This window comes from Chanodichthys erythropterus, chromosome 15, assembly GCF_024489055.1.
Source record: "Chanodichthys erythropterus isolate Z2021 chromosome 15, ASM2448905v1, whole genome shotgun sequence".
Lineage (NCBI taxonomy): Eukaryota > Metazoa > Chordata > Actinopteri > Cypriniformes > Xenocyprididae > Chanodichthys > Chanodichthys erythropterus.
Window position 1 is genome coordinate 42,053,383 of NC_090235.1, and position 20,695 is coordinate 42,074,077.

The 20,695-nt window shown below is 34.3% G+C and overlaps 2 protein-coding genes across 3 annotated transcripts; both read left to right on the forward strand.

Annotated features, from left to right (window-relative positions):
• Positions 1–1,640: 1,640 nt before the first annotated feature.
• On the forward strand, positions 1,641–5,998 carry LOC137037879 (uncharacterized). Of its 2 annotated transcripts, none has more exons than XM_067412250.1 (3): positions 1,641–3,158; positions 4,708–5,773; positions 5,821–5,998. In XM_067412250.1, the coding sequence occupies exons 2-3, from the start codon at positions 4,708–4,710 to the stop codon at positions 5,850–5,852; spliced, it is 1,098 nt and encodes a 365-aa protein (XP_067268351.1). In that variant the 5' UTR covers positions 1,641–3,158; the 3' UTR covers positions 5,853–5,998. The 2 variants fall into 2 exon arrangements, with proteins under 2 accessions (XP_067268351.1, XP_067268352.1); XM_067412251.1 differs by having other exon boundaries at positions 5,839–5,998.
• A 1,504-nt stretch (positions 5,999–7,502) lies between these two features.
• Positions 7,503–13,178, forward strand: LOC137037193 (uncharacterized). The gene has a single exon (XM_067411001.1). It carries the CDS (start codon positions 7,503–7,505, stop codon positions 13,176–13,178), a length of 5,676 nt encoding a protein of 1,891 aa, XP_067267102.1.
• The last annotated feature ends 7,517 nt before the right edge of the window (positions 13,179–20,695 follow it).

Sequence of the window (20,695 nt, forward strand, 5' to 3'; positions counted from 1 at the left end):
GAGAAAGAGAAAGAAAAGGCTTAAACAATAATACGCGTGCTTACACATACACAAACACACATCACTTATTGGCTCACTTTCATTCTGTGTCAGAACAGTATCTGTTTTGTGTTTTGTGTGTCTGAGCATTCCTTGGAGAGATATATGGCTTTCAGGGACACTTGGTGAAGGCCACATTTTGAAATGACCCTTTTATATCCACTAATGCAAAAGTTCAACTTTTTTTGATTATTATTAAACAACAGAGTCCAGAGAATTGTACTGCATTGGTTTTATTCAGATTGAGCAAAAAACCTGATTAGTATGCAAAAGTAGGTTTTTAAAATATTCTTGAATGAACGATTTGATTGACATAATAAATGATGGGTAACAAAATGTTTACTGCAAGTCTCCTTAAAGTTTCACATAATGTGGCACAATTGTCATTAATAATTGAACCGAAATTGAGTGATGCATTTTGACAAAATGTGATTGTAATCATTAATAGTGATTTTATCAAGTCTAAATATGCATTACAGAACAATATGACTACTTTAACCAGCAGGTGGCAGCAAAGGACCAGTCATTAGCCTACTTTCAGTTTAAAAATGGTCTGGTTTTGTACATTTTCCATAACTGCATTAAACATGTTTACACACACATTGTTGTAAATATTTGAAATACATGATAGGTAAGAAAATCTTAGTGCAAGTCTTGTCTTTCTGACAACAGAATAATGAATGAATGATAAATGGGAATTTGGTTTTTCGCTTATATCTCGGGAACAGGACATCGAAAAATTCTGAAACTCAGAGAGTAGATAGTGCTCAACAGGCCCTGTGGAACGAGACCATCGCGGGGACAGTGAGTGTTGGGGGTCGGGAGTTACGCCTGGTCTAATGCGTATCTTTTTGTGCTTATATCTCAAGAACGCCCAGACCAAATCGCACCAATCTTGAATCGAATCTAGTTGGGGAAATGGCCTTTCCAACGAGCCCTTCCCCAAGGTCCTAGGAGGTAGGGCTCGGGAGTTACGGCCGTTTAAATTCGGGGGTCCCGCGAACTCGCGATCCGCGGGGGGGCGTTCCCGAGGCCCGAGACGGATGTGGCCGCTCAAGGGCCCGGAGGGGACCTTACCATCCGAGTTTGAGCTCGCGGGGACTTTCGGTTCCTGAGTTAGAAGCAAAAATGTACCGGGATGTGACGTCATTGGCGGCCGCCATTTTAAAACGCGCCCGCTGGTTTTTGGCTAATATCTCGGCGAAAATTCAATGAAAATGCCTGAAATTCATAATGTGGACAGACGTCATCTAGACGGTTCGAATGAGCTCAGTGCTGGCTGGATTGGTTTTATTTTGGATGGATTTATTTATTTTGTTTATAACACTATTTTCACATTTCTCTGCAATTATAATGCGTTTTAATTATTATTCCATGCACTAGAGGGCGCATGTATTATTGTTAGAGATAGCGTATTCCGGGTTTGCCCGGAAGTGAAGCCATTTTGTCTACTAGCTGGGCAAGGTAAGATGTATGGTGTTCTTTCTGTCTCTAATCCTAATCATCTGTGCATTATTGTTAGTCATCCGTGATATTTTGAAGTTATTCTAAGTAGTTTTTTGTGTGTTTGCATATTGTGTGGCTGTATTTCTTACATAAATGTTGAAAGGCAACGTTTTATTTCAGTTCTAGATTCTTAATTGACTGGGACAGTAATTTGATTATAAGACGAAATAAATCTCTTCTTTTTTTTTTTTTTTACAGTGATTGCTATTATTAGTTTAATAGTTAGTAGTTCATGTAGTTTATTCTTAGTATTGACATGTTTGGAAAGTAAGGGTGTAATTGTTAATTGCTCTAGCTTCATCTGTTTTTCTTCTTGGTTGAATTTATCATTAGCTTCAGTTTTAAAGGGTAGTTCATAAAAAAATACCAGTTTTGTGTTATATTTACTCATATTTTGTTGACGATGTAAATTCTGTCTATAGATACATTAGTATATTGTATAACGCATGCAGTGCGTCAACAACGTGTAGCACATGCAGTGCATGGGCAAGACACGTGATAAATGTTATTCATATGGTGCATTCAAGTCCTCCTGGGAAGTTTGTATTTATGAGGTGGAAAGTCGTGTGTACAACGGTAGGTGTCTTTCAAGTCACTTTCGTCGGAGTATGATGGCGGTGGGCCTTGTCTAAATTAATTACACAAAATAACAACATTTCTGCTTCTAGAAAATGTAGAGCAAAGAATATGCATTAGTTGTATGTTGCTTTTTTATGTTTTTTAATTAATTTATGAAGCCATTGTAAAATTTATTGTTACATATTACATTTTTATATTGTGATGCTATCGTATTTTTTGCTGGGAATCAGCTTACTTCGTTGTAAATAGAAAAGCCTGACAATGTCACTGCTAAATACCTGTAAGTATTGTGGTATTTCACTATGTTTCTGATTGACATGCCCCCAACTCGTACAGATCGGAGATTAAAGAAAATTACGAGATTCCCACTGGTATTTACGACATTGTGGTGGCGTTCATGTTGGTTCTGCTCGTAAATACGATCTTTCCGACATGACTTGAACGCACCATTAGTCTTTTTAACTAAAGCTAATTTTTTAACCATTTGTTGTGTAAATGTTTTATTCTTTATTGTTATGAAATTTTTCCATGTACCATGAATATGAAATCGAAATTACATACTTTAATAATCATAATTAAATCGTAATTGTAATAATCGTACTTTATCAGTCTCATGTTTCACTTGTTGTTAAACGTTTTTCTGTGTTTGTTGTGTACATAACTGAAAGCATAATAAGTTTGTGATTGGAAGAGAGAGGGCAGATAACTAATACGTGACATGATTGACAGTCAAGTCAAGTAAGCAATCATGGAAACATACTTGATACAGCATTTTAAATCAGTGATGCTCATTAGATCACATAATTTCGTGGATAAACAATAGAATCAGATTATATGTAAAACAAAAAAAATGAAAGTATACCTAATGATATCAGTATCTCTCTTAATAAACAATTTTGACTAAAAGCCATAATTGGCCGTGTTTAGTGATGCTTGCATTAAAATGTAGTGTGAAGTCTTTAAATGTATTTCTTTATATGTTATTAATTTTTTCTCAATTTTGTTGCAGAAGATTTGCAGAAACGTGATTTGAGGTAAGATGATAGTTCTTTTGATATTGCAATAATATGTCCAACAGTGAAGTATTTTGGGTAAAGTAGTGAATGTTTCACAATTTTTTTAATAGATAGCGTGTTGATAAGATTTGTGTAATATACTGTGTATTCTGTAAATAGTTATTATATGTGCTTTCTGAAGATATGTCTAATAAATTTTTATTTTATTTTATTATATTCTTTTTATTTATAGGTAAGAAAAACTCAAATGTTTATCATTTTTTGTAGGACTAGAGTGAATGTAGTTATAAAGGTCATGAAAATCTACATTGAGACATTTATAGTGCAAAAGATATTGATTTCAGTACAAGAAGTTACGTTAAAGTAAAATATTAATCCCTCACACAACAATTATTTTATTGTATTTTAAATGAGGAAAGCATTTCAATTAAGATGGACTTTATTAATTGCAAATAGTCTGGCTGTGCTTAATGGGTATATATTTTTTTCCCTTTAAGCACACCCCTGTACTCATTAAGCTCACATCATGTTTTATTAAAAATTCTTGTTTATTTTAAACAGCCTTTTTAAAGAATAATTGAAAAATGTTTTATTTTAAGGCACAAAGTTAATCACACAGACACACAAAAACAGAACTATAAAATCAAGCAACGAGGCATTCAATTTGATCACTTATATATAATATACATGATTTTCCACTTTCTACTTTCCAGTTTAAATAATTTTGCTAAAGTTTGTTGTTTAGCACATTTTGAAATAATGAAAACAATCATGAGTAGTTGGTGGTGGTGTTGGAATTTGAATAATGATTTATCCTTTATGATCATAAGTTAGTTTTGTTTCAACACTTTTGAATTGCTGTGTGTGAATATACATAGATGCACACAGATTTGTATGTGTGCTTATGATATAATGCAATAGAAAATTTGCACATTTACTGCATTTTGAAACTGTTTGGGAAAATAATCTCTAAACTGAACATTTAATAATTATTTGACACCATTTGTAAGTTAAAAATGGGGTAAAGGTCTTTCAAATGCAAAGAAGCTAAATTATTGTTCATTGGTACAAAGAAATAAATAAAATATGTAACTTTATGATTTCACCACTAGATGTCAGTATAGCTCTAATTAAAACAGGGTTGTTTTGTAGGGATTTAAAGAATTGTGTATTCGTTATCAATGGCTTTTTAGTGCAATCTGTTTATTGAAAAGCATAATGACTATGCAGGTTAATTTTATGTTTGTTATATATGTGAGTAATTATGTTCTGTTTGGTTATTATGGTTAGCTAATATGTTAATAGTTGTGAGTTTAGTTACCATTCAGTTTTATCAGTTAAACATTTAAAAATGAAAAAGTTAATGCTTGTATTTATTTAATTTTTTCATATATAAACATTTTAAGTGCAAAAGACCAAAGTAAGGAGAGTAGCATGCAATATTATTGTTACTAAACATTATTGTAATGTGAACTAAATTTAAAAAAAATCTTTAATGTATTTTTTGTTAATTATTATGCAGTAATATGTCATTTAATTTATCTTCCTATATTTTGTGTATGTGCAGATGCCTCGGACGAAGCAGTCTCAGCGTTCTCAGGCAGCCAAGAGGAGAATCGCGGACAGGCTGGCTGCTAATCCTGAAGAGATTTTGCAGCCTCCTAAACAAAGAAAAGAAATACAAGAGCCTGATCCTAATTTTGCCAATTGTTCCGAATTTGCCAATTGTTCCGAATTTGCCAATTTTACCGATTCTTACCCAAAGTCTGATTCAGACGCTAATTCAAAGTCTATGCCAAAGTTTCCAAAAGATGCTGAGATGACTATGCATGCTGTTTCTTATTTGTCTCCACAGACTTCCTATATCAGAGGCTCTTTTCATCAAGGACATCCCCGCTTCAATCCCAATGGTGGTAAGCAATGTGCTGCAAACAGTTTAATTGCCATTGTCATGTCTAAGATGAAAAATGTGTTGCAGTGGACCATCAGTGACCTGAATGATGTTCTGATTCACGGAAATGACCTGTACAGTGCCATGAGAGATGCAGGGAAAATCAACGATCACTTAGATGGCTACATGGAAGTTGCTGAGCTGCCTGACACACACACGCTGAATAATTGTACTTTTTCAATAAAGTATGGACAATTACACACAGGGTTGTTTGGCATTTCTAATTATGATGAAGGTCTGCAAGGCTTCGCCATGTCATTTGATGAAGCAGTAAAACAAGCATTCCAGAGGTTTGATGCATGTTTGGTAAATATGAACCACACCATATGTGCAGCTGTTAGACAAGGTTCATGGTATGCAGTGATTGATCCACATTCCCGACACTGTGATGGAACAATGGCAGCTTACGGTAAGAGTGTAGTGACTTTCTATGGCAGCATAGAATCTTTACTCATTCATTTCAAGAGACTTGGTGCATCCTTGAATGCAAAAAATCATCCTTTTGAGGTAACGGGGGTTGAGGTGAATAAGTGTGTACAAAAGTCAAAATGTTTCTCTCCCTATGTCTCTACTACTGAACATAATGAGATGAAAATGAATGCTGGTACTGATGTATGTCCCCAGAGATCTTGCATAAGAGGCTCTTTCCATCAAGGACATCCCCGTTTCAATCCCAATGGTGGTAAGCAATGTGCTGCAAACAGTTTAATTGCCATTGTCATGTCTAAGATGAAAAATGTGTTGCAGTGGACCGTCAGTGACCTGAATGATGTCCTCATTCACGGAGATGACCTGTACAGTGCCATGAGAGATGCAGGGAAAATCAACGATTGCACAGATGGCTACATTCAAGTTGCTGAGCTGCCTGACACACACATGTTGAATAATTGCACTTTTTCAATAAAGTATGGACAATTGCTCACAGGGTTGTTTGGCATTTCTCATTATGATGAAGGTCTACAAGGGTTTGCCATGTCATTTGATGAAGCAGTAAAACAAGCATTCCAGAGGTTTGATGCATGTTTGGTAAATATGAACCACACCATATGTGCAGTTGTCAGACAAGGTTCATGGTATGCAGTGATTGATCCACATTCACGACGCTCTGATGGAACATATGCACAGTATGGTAAGAGTATAGTGACTTTCTATGGCAGCATAGAATCTTTGCTCATTCACTTCAGGAGACTTGGTGCATCATTGATTGCAAAAAATCGTCCTTTTGAGGTAACTGGGGTCGAGGCAAATATGATTAATGATAACACTCTCCGCAATCGTTTGGTGTGCCATCCAGTGGTGGAAGAAAATACTGAAGCAGAACCAGTGAGTAGAGGTATGAAATCAGAAATGGAAAGTTGCAGTAATACTCTGACTGATTTTATCAACACAGATGCAATACCTGTGCATGAAACATGTACACAAATTGACAAAGATATTCAAAATAATCAGGTGATATGTAATCCTGTGATGGAAAATACTAAAATAGAAAAAATGACTGAGGGTATAAAATCAGAAATGGAAAGTTGCAGTTACTCTTTGACTGATTTCTCTAGTGCAGATGAAATATATTTTGTTCAAAGTTATGCACAAAAGAAAACGGAAATGCCCAGTGCATGCCCAAGAAATGAAAATACAGCAGATGTTGAATTCATTTCACAAACTGACACTGTTTGTTTTCAGTTTAGTCCATTAACAGTACAGCAACAAAAAAATATTTGCTTGAAGCTAAACATTGTACATGTTTCAATTGAACAAAATTATCCAAATGAAAGTGTTGAAATGGCTGAACCTTGTAAAACCAAAGATATTGTGGGTGATGGTAACTGCTTTTTCAGATCAATAGCTTATGCTGTAAGTGGAAGTGAAAAAGAACACAGAAAAGTGAGACGTGCTGTTGTATCTCATATTCTCCAAAATGAAGAAAGGTACATTCAGTATCTCAGACAAGGACACAGTTCTGTTGGGAACTATATTGCCACTTTGAGAATGAAATATGTTGGAACTTGGGCATCAGAGCTAGAAATACAAGCAGCCAGTGATTTAATTGGTGTAGACATATTTACTTTTACTCAAGAGAAATGGCTTAAGTATTCAGCCTTAAATGCCACATCAAACAGACAGAGCTGCCAATACAAGGGGATTTACTTGAAACATGCTAATAGTTGTCATTATGAAGTTGTTCTATGTGTGAAAAAAAGGATGGTAGCTGTGCTTCAATTTGTAAATCACCAGTTGAAGTTTCCATGTTTCCTGCATCATTAAATCCCAAGTCAGACCCACTTAAGCTTTATAGACAGAAAGTCCAATACAATAGTAATTATGACTTAAATGAGGGGAAAAAAATGAAAGCAATGAAAAGATATCATGAGGATGAAATGTACAAACATAGGAAAATTAAATCTGGTATTAAAATGTATAATGAAAATGAACACTATCAAGAAAAATTAAAAATATTAAGCAAAAATAAATATGAATCGCGCTGTCAATCTTTGAAAAGGTATTCTATTGACAAATACGCAGAGAATACCGCACACAGGGAATCTTTGAAGCAGCATTCTATTGACAAATACGCAGAGAATACCGCACACAGGGAATCTTTGAAACAGTATTCTATTGACAAATACGCAGAGAATACCGCACACAAGGAACGTTTGAAACAGTACAGTATTAGAAAATATAGTGAAGATGAAATGCACAAGACTAAGGTGATTCATTATAACAAAGAGAAATATAAAAATGATATTAATTTTGCTAGTAGCATTAAAATTAGAAATGCTGTAACTCATCATGAGGCAGAGATCAAAAGGAAAGAGATTGATTGTGTGATTGAACAATTTAAAGAAAAAATATCAACAGGTCCTGAATATGTATGTTCAGTTTGTCATCGCTGCTGCTTTAAAATGCAGGTGAAATACTGTAATAAAAATAAATATATTCAAAAATCTATCCAGGCTGGCTGCATTGCAGAAAAATGTATAACATTGAATGATTTTCATAAATGTAATAAAGACTGCAGTGAAGAATGTGTGTATAAAAATAGTCCAGCGGAATATTTGTGGATTTGTCACACATGTGATAGAAAAATTTCTGAAGGTAAAATGCCTGCTGAAAGTGTTGCAAACAATCTCACTCTGGATCCTATTCCTCCTGAATTGAGCTGTTTAAACTCTCTTGAGCAACATCTAATAGCGAAGCATATCCCATTCATGAAAATGATGGCATTACCACGAGGTGGACAGAATGGTGTTCATGGACCAGTGACATGTGTTCCATCTAATGTTACAGATGTGGTGAATGTTTTACCAAGATCAGAAGATGAGGATTTGATGATTCGTGTAAAGCTTAAGAGAAAACTGACATATAAAGGACACTATGAATATAAGTTTGTGCACGTTGATAAGGTAAAAACTGCTTTAAAATATCTACAACAATATAACAAGTGCTATACAGATGTAGAGTTTAATGAAAGTTGGATTAATCGTCTGAGTAAAACAGAAGAACAAATAAATGATAAAAGTGATAACAATGAACGAGACTTGGGCATATGTGTTAATAAAGAGTATGATATTGAAAATGAAGACAATGACATCACTGATGAGACACTTCATGATCGACAGCAACATGGTTTGTTTATGGATTCGTGTTTGCAACCAGTTGACATTGCACAAGAGGTGTTAGATCAACATTTTGATGGAATTATGTCACTTGCACCAGCAGAGGGCAACAATCCAGTGAGAATGTTAATGGATGAAACTAATGAAGCAAAATGCTTTCCAGTTCTCTTCCCAAATGCAACAGGAACATTTCATGATTCACGACCTGAAAAATTAACACTGTCTAGATATTTAAATAATAGAATCCTAAATGCAGATGGACGTTTTGCTCAAAACCTGGACTACATCTTTTATGGACAATATTTGTCTGAGCTTAATCAAGTGATCTCAAATGTATCTATTGCTTTAAGGAAAGGCTATGACACAAGCAACAAAACAAAAATTACTTCAGAAATGCTAACAAACAAAGAATCCCTGCAAAAGATTTTAAATTTTGATCAGGGTTATAAATTTTTGAAACCTGTGAGAGGGACTCCTGTTTTTTGGCAAAGTGTTCAAAAAGATTTATTTGCAATGGTTAGACAATTAGGTATTCCAACATGGTTTTGCTCATTTTCATCAGCGGATTTGCGATGGACAGAGCTAATGCAATGTATTGTAAAACAAGAGGGCTGTCAAACACCTATTGATAAATTGGATTGGTCTGATAGATGTGGGATGTTGAAACGTAATCCTGTAACTGCTGCCAGAATGTTTGATTATCGATTTCACTACTTTCTGAAAGATGTTATTATGTCTCCAGCCCAACCAATTGGAAAAATAATAGATTATTTCTATCGAATAGAATTCCAACAACGTGGTTCACCTCATACACATTGTCTGTTTTGGGTTGAAAATGCACCTCAAGTGGACAGAGATGATGATAATGAAGTTGTAGCATTTGTTGATCGCTATGTCACTTGTGAAATGCCACCTGAACAGCAAAAAGAAATGCATGAAATAGTGAGCAGTGTGCAACAACACAGTAAAAGACATGCAAAAACATGTAAAAAGAAAGGAACTGTGTGTAGATTCAACTTTCCACGTCCACCAAGCAAAAATACTTTTATTACAAGAAGCAGCAAGAGTGATAAAGATGAAAAAGAAACTGATGATGAAAAAAATGAAAGACAATACAAAAAGACAAACTGTAAACAAATATCAAAAGAGTTAGCTGAAGCTGTAATGAAAAAAGTCAGAGAATGTTTATTGAATAGCGATGTTGCATTTGATTCAGTTGACTCTATGTTTGCATCTATTGGTATAAATCAAGAGACATTTGAAATGGCATACAATAGAATTACGAAAAAAACAAATGTTGTTTTGAAGAGAAAGCCAAGTGATGTATGGGTTAATCAATATAATCCTGATCTTCTGAGATGTTGGAATGCAAACATGGATATACAATTTGTTGTTGATGCTTACTCTTGTATAGTATATATAATTTCCTATATTTCCAAAGCTGAGATAGAAATGGGTTTGCTGCTGGCTAATGCTCAAAAAGAAGCACACAGTCAAGGTAATATGGATGCAAAACAAGCTTTAAGAAAACTTGGCAGTGTGTTTTTACATAATCGAGAGGTCTCAGCTCAAGAAAGTGTTTATCGGCTGACTAACATGAAACTAAAAGAGGGGTCAAGGAAAGTAGTGTTCATTCCAACTGGAATTAATACAATAAGAATGAGTTTACCCTTAAACACTATACATAAAAAAGCTGAATGTGGAGATGACAACAGTGATGGCATATGGATGAAAAGCATCACAGAGAGATACAGAGCCCGTCCAAATACCAAAGAATTTACTGGAATGTGTTTAGCAACCTTTGCCTCAGAGTACAGAGTTTTGAGTAAATCTGAATACTTGTGTGCAGATAGAGTAAAACTGGAAAATGACATGGGCTTTGTGAGAAAACGAACTTGTTCAAACTGTGCCATTGTACGATATGCCCGTTTTTCACCCACTAAAAATCCAGAAAATTATTATCAAAGTATTTTGGAATTATTTTTGCCTCATTTTGTGCGAGATCAATTGAAGCCACCACATTTCCCTTCCCATCAGGAGTTTTATGAGACTGGATTTGTAACAATTTATAATGATGAGCTTGAGTCAGTGAAAATTATAGTTGACACAAACATGGCAAAATTTGAAAAAGAAGCAGACACAATACAAAGAGCTCAAGATGATTTAGAACAGCACGGACCAATGGAAGATGCTTGGGCCCAAATCTGTCCAGAAGCAGAACTTGAACGTTTGGAATGTCTAGAGAGTAAGAAACAACAAATAGAAACAGAGGAAGGTGATGATATTATACCTGATCTATTACCAAATGTAGGTCCTTCAAAACTAGAATCCAATCCATCTGCTATGACAAAGCAAGATGTTTTGGCTTTGCTACGGTCTTTGAATGAAAAGCAGTCACAAATCTTTTACAAAGTGCGGCAATGGTGTTTAGCAAAAGTACAAGGTGAAAACCCAGATCCATTTCATGTCTTTATATCTGGTCCAGGAGGTGTTGGAAAGTCAGTGCTGATAAAAGCAATCTATTATGAAACCTCTCGCATACTTTCAAGGTTAACAGAGAACCCAGATGAGACACACGTGCTATTAACAGCACCAACTGGTGTTGCAGCTTACAACTTAAAAAATGCAGCTAAAGTACATTCCACTCTGTCCATTGGAATAAATGCTACACTGCCATATCAACCACTTGGAGATGAAAAAATTAATTCCTTGAGAGCCAAATTTGGAAAACTGCAAATATTAATAATTGATGAAATTTCAATGGTTGATCATAAACTTCTGTCATATATTCATGGAAGATTGAGACAAATCAAACAAACAGGTGATTACTCTGCATTTGGAAATGTCTCTGTGATAGCAGTTGGAGATTTTTATCAGCTGTCTCCTGTTAAAGGAAAACCACTTTACACTGAACCAGTCAACGGTGTTAATCTTTGGGAAACTAACTTTCATTTTGTTGAACTTACAGAGATTATGCGTCAGAAGGACAAAAAGTTTGCAGAATTATTAAACCGTTTAAGGCTACGTAAAAAAGATGAAGTAATGCTTGAAGAAGATGTTAATATGCTTAAGAAATGTGAAACAGGTGATGGTGATGATAGTACAGATATCCATATTTATGCAACTAATAGTGAAGTTGATGATCACAATATATCAAAGTTACACAAAGTATGCACTGACACGGTTACTATAAATGCTCAAGATTTTGAAAGAAATGCTAAGAATGGCCGAATGGAAAAAAAGGATGGGTTTCATTCCAGAGTGCAGAACAGTAGTTTGGAAAAATCCCTTGAATTAGCCATTGATGCTCGAGTAATGCTGCTGAAAAATATTAATGTCTCAGATGGTCTTGTGAATGGAATCTTTGGGACAATTAAAGAATTTTGTTATGATGATGATGAAATGTTTCCATCAAAAATATATATCGAATTTGATGATGAACATGTTGGTAAAGAAGCTAGAGGTAAAAAAACATGTTTAAAACCTGGACTGGAGAAAAGTACACCAATTGAACCTGAAGAAGAAAAAGTAACAAGCACTGGTGGTGTCAGAAGGCAATATCCTTTGAGACTGGCCTGGGCGTGCACAGTTCACAAAGTACAAGGTCTGACAGTGAACAAAGCTGTTGTTTCAATGAAAAAGATGTTTGCTCCAGGACAAGCATATGTAGCATTAAATAGAGTGACCTGTCTTGATGGACTCATAATAGAAGATTTCAAAGAAAATGTTATTTTTGCAAAAGACAACATTGAGCAAGCTCTACAGAGTATGCCTCCATTCATTGTTCCAAGGGAAATTACAGAAAGTGTAAAATTTCAAATTATGTTACACAATGTTCAAGGAGTCAATCCACATATTTTAGATATTCGCCAAGATAAGAGATATTTTCAAGCAGATATGATTTGTGTAACAGAGACATGGTTAAAACCAAACTATTTTGAGAATGAAATCAGTCTTACTGGATACTATTTTTATGATAAACCACGAAATGTTGCTTACGACACAAGTCAGGATGTTTTTGCTAAACTAAAAGAAGAAAATCATGGTGGTGTTGGTATCTATTATAGACAGAATGTAAAAGCTACTTTAGTTGATTTACCATGTATTAACATTGAATGTCTAACGTGCAATATACAACATTTAAACACAACCTTGGCAGTTGTGTATAGACCACCATCATATATCTTACCATTGTTTAGAGAGAGGTTGATTACCTTAATTAATCAAATAAACTGCTTACCAGGTGGAAAAATAATTTTAGGGGATTTCAATGAAAACCTTTTTAGTAATTCAACAATTCATGATGTTATGCAGCATTTTGGTTTTACACAAATTGTTGAAAAACCAACAACTGAAAATGGGACATTAATTGACCATGTATATATAAAAGATATTGACTTGGATAAACTTACGATTGACATAATGCCCACATACTTCAGCTATCATGACTGCATTGTGATGAAGTGGCTATAATGCATTGTCCACCGTAAGGGGGGGGGGGATACAGAGGTGGATGTTAATCAGTGGACAGCCTCTGTGGGAATTTATGCTGCCTTCATGTGCTATCGGAATTATTGTAAATAAAAGTTTCTTATTTCATAATTTAATATGATTTTACATAAATATCTTTAATAACAAAATATTAATCAATGACATTTCTAAAAAAAAAGAAGGCAAGAATCAACCTGCCTTCTATTGAAATTCCTATATTCCTATAGAGAATTAAATAAATTACGAAGACAAACTAAAAATTATGACTTAAGAAGTCAAAAGTAGGACATTTCCGATAGCACGTGAAGGCAGCAGTAGCCATTGGGATTGTTTAATTTTTTACTACTTTAAGTTGGTGTTAAGGTCATGTTCATATTTATGTTTATCTAAAATAAATAGCAGTACTCATTTTTTAGTTATTTAAACTTGTAATGAGTTAATATATTTAAAATATATTTATTGGATTCAAAAATAATGCCATTTATTCAGAGGCCTTAACACCATACACTTTTTTTAAAACAATTACTCATTTTAATTGTTGTAGTTTTTTTATTATTATTATTATTCATTCATTCATTTGTCTTTGTTTGTTTCCAATATTTTATTGATCAAAATGTCTATGTAATATGCTTTTGTAATGACTTTGTATGCAGAAATTAATTTTACAGTTGGCATTGATCAAATTTATATTCAACTACTTAAAGAGGTGAAACTTCATTTTAAAACAGTAAGACATTGTATATAAAAGAGAAAGGAAAGACAAAGAGGAACTTTAAGAAATCTTGGACTATCTTAGCTACTTCATTTTCATCATATTACAACAGTTGGAGTATTCATAAACAGGTGAGACCATTTTTATCTTTTAAATTGGTCATAAGTTTTATAATATTAACATACAATTCTAAAATTACCACTATACAATATGTTTGCATTAGAAGAATATTTTGTTTGAATATAAAATATTGTGGTTAAAGTAACCATTTACAGTGTAATCCATTTGTATGTGTTGTAAAATTTAAAAAAAAATTCTAATCAGAATCTAATTCTCCTTAGGTACATCAAATGTAACATCAAATGTTGCTTTGATGACCACATCATCTCCATTATTAGGACAACATTCAACTCCAAGACCTCCTGGCATTTCCATTACATTTCCGTTTTCTACGTAAATCAGGAACAAACAGTTTGACTGCAGAGAACATTCTCCAGACCATTACAGCCCCATCACCATTATGGATTATTGATTCAAGGCAAGTTATTGACTCATGATCTCGGTATCATATGTGTGTGGCTGAATTCAGCTGCAAATCAAATAAGAGTGCAGTGTACCTTTTTCCACTGTTGACTGACCTTTTTTTTTTTTTGACTTTGAGCTAATTGCAGATTTAGCTTTCTGTTCTTGGCTCTCAGAAGAAGAAAACAATTTGATCATGTCATTTTACATTGCCATTTATGTAAAACGTAAAAAAAAGGATTTTTTTTGTCTGCAGTAGCCTATTATCATTCACTGGATTGTTTGTGCATTTAATTATTTGTTTACATACTAAGTAAGACTATTGATCTTCTAGGATTTTCCTGCAGAACTGTAACAGAAATACTCAATTCAAACAACAATCATGACTCCATCTGTCTCGCTGAGGACAATATCTGCCTCACTTTGAACCAGAAACTGAGTCAGCCTTTTTGGATCCTTGGTACAGATAATGAGAGCCTGGAGTGTTTGACAACATCTAATGTCATATTTCACTGAGGATATTTTGTTGGCCTGCATGGACTGAAACTCAAACTGCTATCACTGAGAATTATCCTATGAGCTCAGTTACCATCAAGTTTTGTTATATTATGAGCTAAATTCTAAGCCAATCAATCCAATTCCAAGTAATGTCCATCACTGCTGATTCCACCCAACTTTAAGTATCTGTTGTTGGAGCTTGTCTCTGTTGGCTCAAAGTCTCCTTTATCAACATGTTCACCTGGATTTACACTGTTCACAACTCCACCCATGTCGGTCAAGCTCCTTGTTCTATTGTGCATCTAACCTCCATCTGTTTAGTTGTGGGCCTCCATCACATCCTACCTTCTTACTTCTTATCCACTGTATTATTTGTTTCTGCTACATCCTAAGTCTCATCAGTCTTTGCCTGCTCCTCTCCAACGTTTTGAACCACTTTTTGTTGCTTCTGTTGAGCATTTTGCAGCACAACCACATACTTTTTAGTAGTGGGGCTTGGAGAGTAATGTCATGAAAATATTCTGATAGTTCAGTTTCAATCTGATTTAATTTTGAACATGTATTAACACAAAAATTTTACTACTTTCACATATATAACCCATTGAAATTGATGGAATGAATGAATGAATCATTTTAAATTTGTTGGATATTTTTAAAATGTTTTATGCTTTTTAAAATTTTCAGTAATTTAAAAAAAAAATGTACTTTTTACATTTCTAAACTCTGTAAATGTTTTTGACACTTAACATTTGTTACTTCAAAGATATGTTTTATATATTATGTGCTTTTTGTTTTTGACATCTACACACTTTAATATCCAAACCATTGAAACTGAATGAATGAATGAATTAATTAATTAATTAATTAGGCTAATTAATATTTCCTTACTATTTTATATTTCTTATTTTCACATGCATTTTTTTTTTTATATTTTATTGTCTTTATACTCATATACATTTTTTTGTTTGTTAATTGTATGTACTTGTTTTTTATATATAATTTTATATTGTGTAATATTTTTTAAATCTAATATGTGATTTTCCTTTTGCACATCTTATCACCTTTATAAATTATAAGGTTCTGTCTGCATTCTAGTTACTTTTTTAAGTAAGCTTCAAAGTTTTTTTATTGTATTTGTAAATGTATAATTTCCAGCTGACCATATATTAACACAGTTTGCTACTTTAATACACCAACAATTGAAATGAATACGTGTTAATTTACATTTATTGGATTTTTTAATGTATCTATTTTTTTTTTTAAATTCCCCATGTAATAGTCAATATTTGATTTGTATTGAGTTGGTTTTGGTTTAATTCACAATATTTATTACTGCAATATACAAAAAAGTAAAATAATAATAATAATAATAATAATAATAATAAAATAAAATAAAATAAAATAAAAACAAAAGGTAATGAGAGAATTTGATGTTATTTAGACTATTATACAATATTATATGAAATTATTTACAAATAGTTTAACTTTACTGTTTTTACTATTTGTCTTAACAAATGTTTCATTTGAACTCAGTATACAATATTTTTTTTTCTGAACCATATATATGCAAATAGAAACAATATAATGAAATTCCTAATAAATGCATTAATTATTTATTTCCTATAATATTTTAAAAATTGAACCTACTTTGTATGAGTATATGCAAAATTTCACCAACCAAAAAACTTCTTTCCATTAATTATATATTTGTATTTTTAGTAATAACTCAACCATATTGTGGCGGGCTTCAATGAGAACATTGGGGCAGACAGATTTACAGTTGTTTTAAGGGAATTTTAAACAACAGTTGCAGTATGTACAATATTTATATAAACAGTCCCAATGTCATGTGTGTTCTGTTGTCTGTCATGTTCTAGTTGCCATGTTGTTTGATTATGTTAATCCTTGCTTAGCTGTTCCCATTTAGTTCCCTCATCCACTCCTGTGTATATATTCTCCCTGTTTAGTTCAGTCTCTGTCTGTTATTGTTTGTGTGTTAGCACTCTGTTGCATATTTGCCTGAATTAAAACCTGTTTTTTGTTATTCAGCCTTCATCTGTATTCTTCCTGTAACACCCAAACACTAATAAATTATATGATCATACACAGGTATAACTAGATTTTTTGATAACTTTATTAAACATCATTTATAAACTTTCAAAGTACAAATACATTTTTTTCATACATTCATAGACAATTGAAAACCATAATTACATTTCCTATTGGTTAATTCCTTTTTAGAACTGTGCACACACTCAAAAAACAATGAATCAAACAGGTCCACCAATCGGCCTCTATAACTGATAAATGATACATAAAAAATACTTACTGCAAGCTAAAATTAATTAAATTTAATAATTAGCAAAATTATTTTGAAATGACCCTTTTATATCCACTAATGCAAAAGTTCAACTTTTTTTTGATCATTATTAAACAACAGAGTCCAGAGAATTGTACTGCATTGGTTTTATTCAGATTGAGCAAAAAACCTGATTAGTATGCAAAAGTAGGTTTTTAAAATATTCTTGAATGAACGATTTGATTGACAAAATAAATGATGGGTAACAAAATGTTTACTCCAAGTCTCCTTAAAGTTTCACATAATGTGGCACAATTGTCATTAATCAACCGAAATTAAGTGATGCATTTTGACAAAATGTGATTGTAATCATTAATAGTGATTTTTATCAAGTCTAAATATGGATTATAGAACAATATGACAACTTTAACCAGCAGGTGGCAGCAAAGGACCAGTCATTAGCCTACTTTCATGGTCTGGTTTTGGTTTTGTACATTTTCCATGACTGCATTAAACATGTTTACACACACATTGTTGTAGATATTTGAAATACATGATAGGTAAGAAAATCTTAGTGCAAGTCTTGTCTTTCTGACAACAGAATAATGAATGAATGATAAATGGGAAATTGGTTTTTCGCTTATATCTCGGGAACAGGATATCGAAAAATTCTGAAACTCAGAGGGTAGATAGTGCTCAACAGGCCCTGTGGAACGAGACCATCGCGGGGACAGTGAGTGTTGGGGGTCGGGAGTTACGCCTGGTCTAATGCGTATCTTTTTGTGCTTATATCTCAAGAACGCTCAGGCCAAATTGCACCAAACTCGAATCGAATCTAGGCGGGGAAAGGGCCTTTCCAACGAGCCCTTCCCCAAGGTCCTAGGAGGTAGGGCTCGGGAGTTACGGCCGTTTAAATTCGGGGGTCCCGCGAACTAGCGATCCGCGGGGGGGCGTCCCCGAGGCCCGCGACGGATGTGGCCGCTCAAGGGCCCGGAGAGGACCTTGCCATCCGAGTTTGAGCTCGCGGGGACTTTCGGTTCCTGAGTTAGAAGCAAAAATGTACCGGGATGTGACGTCATTGGCGGCCGCCATTTTAAAACGCGCCCGCTGGTTTTTGGCTAATATCTCGGCGACAATTCAATGAAAATGCCTGAAATTCATAATGTGGACAGACTTCATCTAGACGGTTCGAATGAGCCCGGTGCTGGCTGGATTGGTTGAGATTTCGTTTATAAACATAGGAATATTGTCATTTTTCATCATTATAACTGTTATAACTTCTATACCTGTTGCCCAATCTTCACAAAATTTGTCATGCTTATTTAGAACAATATTTGGCATATGCTCACTTATTTTCGTGAAGTTCCGAGTTTTCGTTTAGGATTTATAGGCTTTTGAGTACATTTTGCCACACCCATTTTCTAAATGACCCAGTTATAGCAACCCAAAGGACAAAGTTCAACTTTTTTTGATAATTATTGATCTAGAGAGTCCATAGAATTGTCCTACACTGGTTTCATTCCAATCGGGTGAAAAACCTAGGACTAGTTCGCAAAAGTAGGTTTTTCACATATTTGCGAATAATTAATGAACGATTTGATTGACAGAATTGGTTCTTGAGGCAAAGTTGTTCAGCATGAGGAGATCTATCAAATGATATGCATTTTATGAAACACCATGTGATTACCGAGGCGTAAAACTCGTTAGCGCCAACTTGTGGCCGATTTCTTTCAAAATTCTTACAGACCTCTAGGACCATGAGTTGAACATGCCCATTGAGTTTCGTTCCGATCGGCCTCCGTTAACCTGGTCTAATAGGTGCTCAAACTTCATTGGCCGATGGCGGCCATGTTTTTTGAGATACGCCAATGTCCTCATAGACCATCATGCCCCCTTGGACCAAGACACTGCATGCCAAATTTCAAGTCGATTGGACTAACGGTTGCTTAGTTACAGACGTGTTTATGTTTTTTTCAAGTTATAGCGCCACCTAATGCCCAATCGACGAGATTTTTTTATCGTGACCAAAGAATGAGCCCATACACATGTGTACTGAGATTGGTGCAAATATCTCATTTCGTTCTCGAGTTATAGCCATTTTAGTAAAAGTGGCTCCGCCCTTAACGTACGTTTTGGCGCCCCTTCGTGACCGTGAATCAAAATTTCAACTTTTTTTTGATAATTATTGATATTCACACTCCAGAGAACATTTCTGCACTGGTTTGGTTCCGATCGGGCAAAAAACCTAGGACTAGTTCGAAAAGTAGGTTTTGGACAAAATTCAAAATGGCGGGAAAACGGGACCTCGGAGAGCAAATCTGATCTTCTACGCTTGTCACCGCCTTGACGCAAGGATTCCAAATATGTAATTCTTTTAATCTACGACAAACGGTTTAGGAGTTATGAGCCATTTTGCGCATTTGATCGCTGTAGCGCCACCTATTGGCCGATTTGGGTCATACTTTGTCAACCTCTCCTCGATTTTTGTACTATCATCTGACAAAGTTTCAAGTCTCTAGGCCTTACGGTTTGGGCTGCACGATGCGTTTTACGGCAGAAGAAAAAGAATAATAATAATAAAAATCAGCACAATAACAATAGGGTTTCAGCACTACGTGCTTGAACCCCTAATTAAAGCTGCAAGCAGCATTTACCGGGGTTCAAGCATTTAAGACCTTTAAGCAGATATGCATAAAAAGATATTTTAAAGTTTGAAAGATATTTAAGTTTTATTTAGCAAGCATGTCACCACTTAAATCACAGATGAACAGCTATGATATATGCTAAACCAAACACAGAGAAAGAAAAGGCTTAAACAATAATACGCATGCTTACTCATACACACACACACACCACTTATTAGGTTCACTTTCATTCTGTGTCAAAACAGTATCTGTTTTGTGTTTCAAGTATATTTCCATGTTCACTACATTAATTAAACGTGCTTACAAACACATTTTGTTGCAGATATGGATATTTGAAATCAATAATGAGGTAAGAAAATGCTTATTCCAGGTTTTCCCTTTAAAAATCATCATTTTCAGGTCTCAATGTAATTGTAATGTTGTATTATTGCAAAAAAACATATGTCAGATGAACAAATGAAGAGGTAAACCTTGACAAAATGTGATTTGTAATGATATAATAAGGATTTATATAGTTTAAAAGAGATTGGAAAAACCTTGAAATCTTGAACTATATTAGTGGCCTTCTACTGCCATCTGGTGGCAAATGACAATTTCAGGACATACAAAACATATGAACATTGTCATTCAACACATTTTTAACTGTTAAAGTTAGCTATTGTCCCGATCTCCATGAAATTGCTTGTTTAGAGTCATGTCACACGTCCTTGCTTATTTTCAGAAAGATCTGAGCATTCCTTGGAGAGATATATGGCTTTCAGGGACACTTGGTGAAGGCCACATTTTGAAATGACCCTTTTATATCCACTAATGCAAAAGTTCA

Bases quoted from the DNA above. Each gene is read 5' to 3' on its own strand.
- LOC137037879 (XM_067412250.1), top strand. From the start codon at position 4,708: ATGCCTCGGACGAAGCAGTCTCAGCGTTCTCAGGCAGCCAAGAGGAGA. The intron at 5,774-5,820 runs GTAAGCAATGTG...GTCATGTCTAAG, and splicing joins CCGTTTCAATCCCAATGGTG to ATGAAAAATGTGTTGCAGTG.
- LOC137037193 (XM_067411001.1), top strand. From the start codon at position 7,503: ATGTATAATGAAAATGAACACTATCAAGAAAAATTAAAAATATTAAGC.